The 3,325-nt window shown below is 34.3% G+C and overlaps 1 protein-coding gene across 1 annotated transcript; it reads left to right on the plus strand.

The window, feature by feature from the left end:
* The first annotated feature begins 2,189 nt into the window (after positions 1 to 2,189).
* Positions 2,190 to 3,049, plus strand: LOC118683133 (uncharacterized). Its single transcript, XM_036374529.2, has 4 exons — positions 2,190 to 2,252; positions 2,328 to 2,480; positions 2,546 to 2,713; positions 2,785 to 3,049. Exons 1-4 carry the CDS (start codon positions 2,190 to 2,192, stop codon positions 2,959 to 2,961), a joined length of 561 nt encoding a protein of 186 aa, XP_036230422.2. The 3' UTR covers positions 2,962 to 3,049.
* The last annotated feature ends 276 nt before the right edge of the window (positions 3,050 to 3,325 follow it).

Here is a 3,325-nt window from a genome sequence, read left to right on the forward strand (position 1 = left end):
TTTACATAATATCTGCAATTTTTAAAAAATTTTAGAACGCACTAAATAGTAAATTTTGCCACTTTACTAGCAATAATGATTTTGTCTGAATGACAGTCTATAGTAAACACTCCACTAAGTTAACATTATAGTTAACAGCGTTGTAGCTTTTAATTCTTTTTTTCACATAATAATTACCCACGCAACTTTGTTGACCACCAATTTTAAGTTTAACTTATATTGTATTTTCGTTGTAAATTAAACAACTTTCACTAATTTTAACGCGGCGCAATCGCTTAAATCTACTTCATTCCTATCGACTTACGCCCACTTAAAAAGTAACTTCCAGTGGCTAAATATGTATGTATTAACGGAAGTGCATTTGCCAGCCCACATCAACAGGAAAAAAAAGGTTGAAGCTATCAAGAGCTATTAAAATCATCACAACAAATATTCGGGTGAAAAACGCGCACATAGAAGCAAACAAACAGAAAAGTGAGCACAAACTCGAATAAATAAATCATGCATGCTTTGAGGCATTCCACAGTGTCACAGCCGGACAGTGGTCAGGTGTAAAATACACATGCAATTAATTTGTATACACTCAATGCACGCTCTCATAAATAGTTACAACAGCGAATAAAAGATGCTGATTTATTGTATTCGCTGTCAGCTACCACAGCACACAGCACTTCCACAGCGCAAGCAAGTCTTGTAAGCTGAGGATTATCTGTTGAGTTTTGACCATAGGAACTCATGATATCATTATTCAACTGTATGTGTGTACGAATATAAATTCGAATAAAAGGCAAGTGAATATCCATTAATTTTCGTAATTTAATTTTTGTTTTTTTTCAATTTTCTACCAAAATTTAAATAATCAATTTTATTTTGCAAATGACATAAATATTTTTTCTAAGCATAATATTTTTATTTTTATTAGCACTGTACTAGCTCTATTTCTAATTGATACAATTGATTTTGAATACAGTTAATTTGATTAAAATTACTATAAAAATAAATGTTCAAGATTAAATCCATTAAAAATTCATTAATAATTTTTAAACATTTTTATCTCTCGAAATTTGTTTTGGTAAATTGCCTTCGTGCTAAGCATTAAGGTACGATTTACATATTGAGAATTTCGCGATGGGAAGTTGGCAAAGAAGGCGATTAAAAAGTTAATGCTTAGTTGCTTTGATAAATAAAAATATCATATAATACATGGTAGTATATCTAATAAATAATTCCTTATATCAGCATTAGCTTTAAGTAGAACAATGGAGGATCACCTTTTATAAACAAAATATAGCTACATATATAGGCAGTTTTTTACAAAAGAGTGACATTGGCTGGCCACCCAGATCTCATGATTTTACTCTCCGTCATATAACTAATATTGCAGAAGCTCTCAGGAGGTAGAAGAGAAGTAGAGTATTAAAAATCTGCTATGCAATTGTAAAGCTCTATATAGGAAACGAATCGCAACTATCGGTCAAAGGTTTTTTGACGACGTCTCGGAGGTTGTACAGATAAATCTTTTCGTACTGATGAACCTCATTAAAAGCACAGTGTGGTTCAGAGATAAGCCAATAGAGTGAGGGGACTTTGGTACCGCTGGTATCACAATTAGCCGCCTAAAGTCTTAGATGCGATTAGGCAGCCACTCTACCCACCTACCCACCTACCTACTCTCCTAACCTCTATTTGTGTTAGTTAATTGGAGAGTGAAGTGTACGCGAGCTATTTTCAGACCTTTGACATGATCAAAGCAAACATTTGTGCCAAAATCTTTCGTATACCTCCCGGGAAGTACAAAAAAAATGTGACCAATAAAAGCAGCAACTTTATATAGACAACTTTATAACACAAGCAATTTAAAGGTCTACACATATTACTAAAAAAAAGTAAGAGCTTATCATGAATTCGAGGAGCAATTCGGAAGCGGCCTAATAATTGTTGGTAAGCAACATTTTTAAAGTACAATTAAGCGGAGAACACTGTACCGCTACGTTATATTATATTTCCGCATTTGCAGTTAATTAATTGGCTGTGGGTATTTATGTAGGATTTGTGCGCCAATTATTTAATAATTCCATTTAGTTTTCAATAAATCACATTACTATTAAAAGCTCATTAATTTTACGCTGTTAGGCTTATGAGCATTGCGAGCATATTATTCACGTTTTGTGTGTATGAAAAAGAACAACATGTCGAGCATGTGTCGCAGACTTTTAGTTATTTTAGTTGTGCAAGCATTTTTCTCACACAGTGTAAGTGAAAATATTTTTGGTTAATATTGAAAATTTAAACATTTTAATTACTTTCACCAACAACAATTTATAAAGCATGCAGCTTTCTTCAAAATGACAAAAATGGAATGTAAAATTATCGATAAAACCGTACTACGGCAGAATGTGTGTCGCCTGAAGGCGGTAAAACGGGACGTTACCGAGGCGACAATTCGCATACATTTACTAAGAGAAGTTGACAATTGCAATGTAACTCAATACGAGCAATTATTTATCAGTCTGTCATGAATGCTTATTGTATTTATGCTTTTTAGTTGCACACTGAACTGCTACGCAAGTACAACACGTATCAGCCCTTCTTTATCAACAAAACTTTCGATGTTTGCGAGTTTTTGAAAACACGGAAAAATGCTGTATATTTCGACATATTATTTAAACTGATAGAGAAATACACTAATGCCAACCACACGTGTCCTTATGAGGTCGGTAGTAATATAAATTGCCTGTGGACTTAAACCTCGCTAATATTTTTATATTTTCGCTATTCTTACAGGGGGAGTTCATAGTCGAGCGCTTCAGTCCGTTTCATAACAATTTCATTCTGCCGCTTCCCACCGGTGACTACCTCATTAAATTTGGCTTTTATAACTCAAACGCGCTGATTTTCCAGTTGTTTGTGTGGTTTGGCTTTAAAGAACTGGAAAACTGGGAAAATCGCCACAAATTCTAATGGTTTCCAAAAACCCTGCATGCACCATAAGAGTTTTGTTTGGCTACCTTTGCCGGAAATGTATTAAAAAATATATATGTATACTAAATTGATCAGACCTAACCCTTGTTTAATATTATTATCTGTCATATGCTTCAGCGCATATTTTTACCAAAATCGGTCAGCTGCCACTGCCAAAATGACAGCTATGTGGGTTGCAAACTTTAGTCTTTAGATTTCACATTTTACATACAGACAACAACAACGACAGCGCCGACAAATTGCACACAACAGCCGACAAGCGAATAATCAAGAGTCATTAGAGACAGCAAACGGCAACGATAAATGCCACAGCCGTCGACGAAACAAGGCAAAATTGAAATTC

The sequence above is a fragment of the Bactrocera oleae genome, chromosome 4 (genome assembly GCF_042242935.1).
Source record: "Bactrocera oleae isolate idBacOlea1 chromosome 4, idBacOlea1, whole genome shotgun sequence".
Classification (NCBI taxonomy): Eukaryota; Metazoa; Arthropoda; class Insecta; order Diptera; family Tephritidae; genus Bactrocera; species Bactrocera oleae.

Coding starts and splice junctions, on each gene's coding strand:
- LOC118683133 (XM_036374529.2), top strand. CDS start 2,190: ATGTCGAGCATGTGTCGCAGACTTTTAGTTATTTTAGTTGTGCAAGCA. Junction 2,253..2,327: donor AAGCATTTTTCTCACACAGT/GTAAGTGAAAAT, acceptor CAATTTATAAAG/CATGCAGCTTTCTTCAAAAT. Junction 2,481..2,545: donor GAGAAGTTGACAATTGCAAT/GTAACTCAATAC, acceptor TATGCTTTTTAG/TTGCACACTGAACTGCTACG.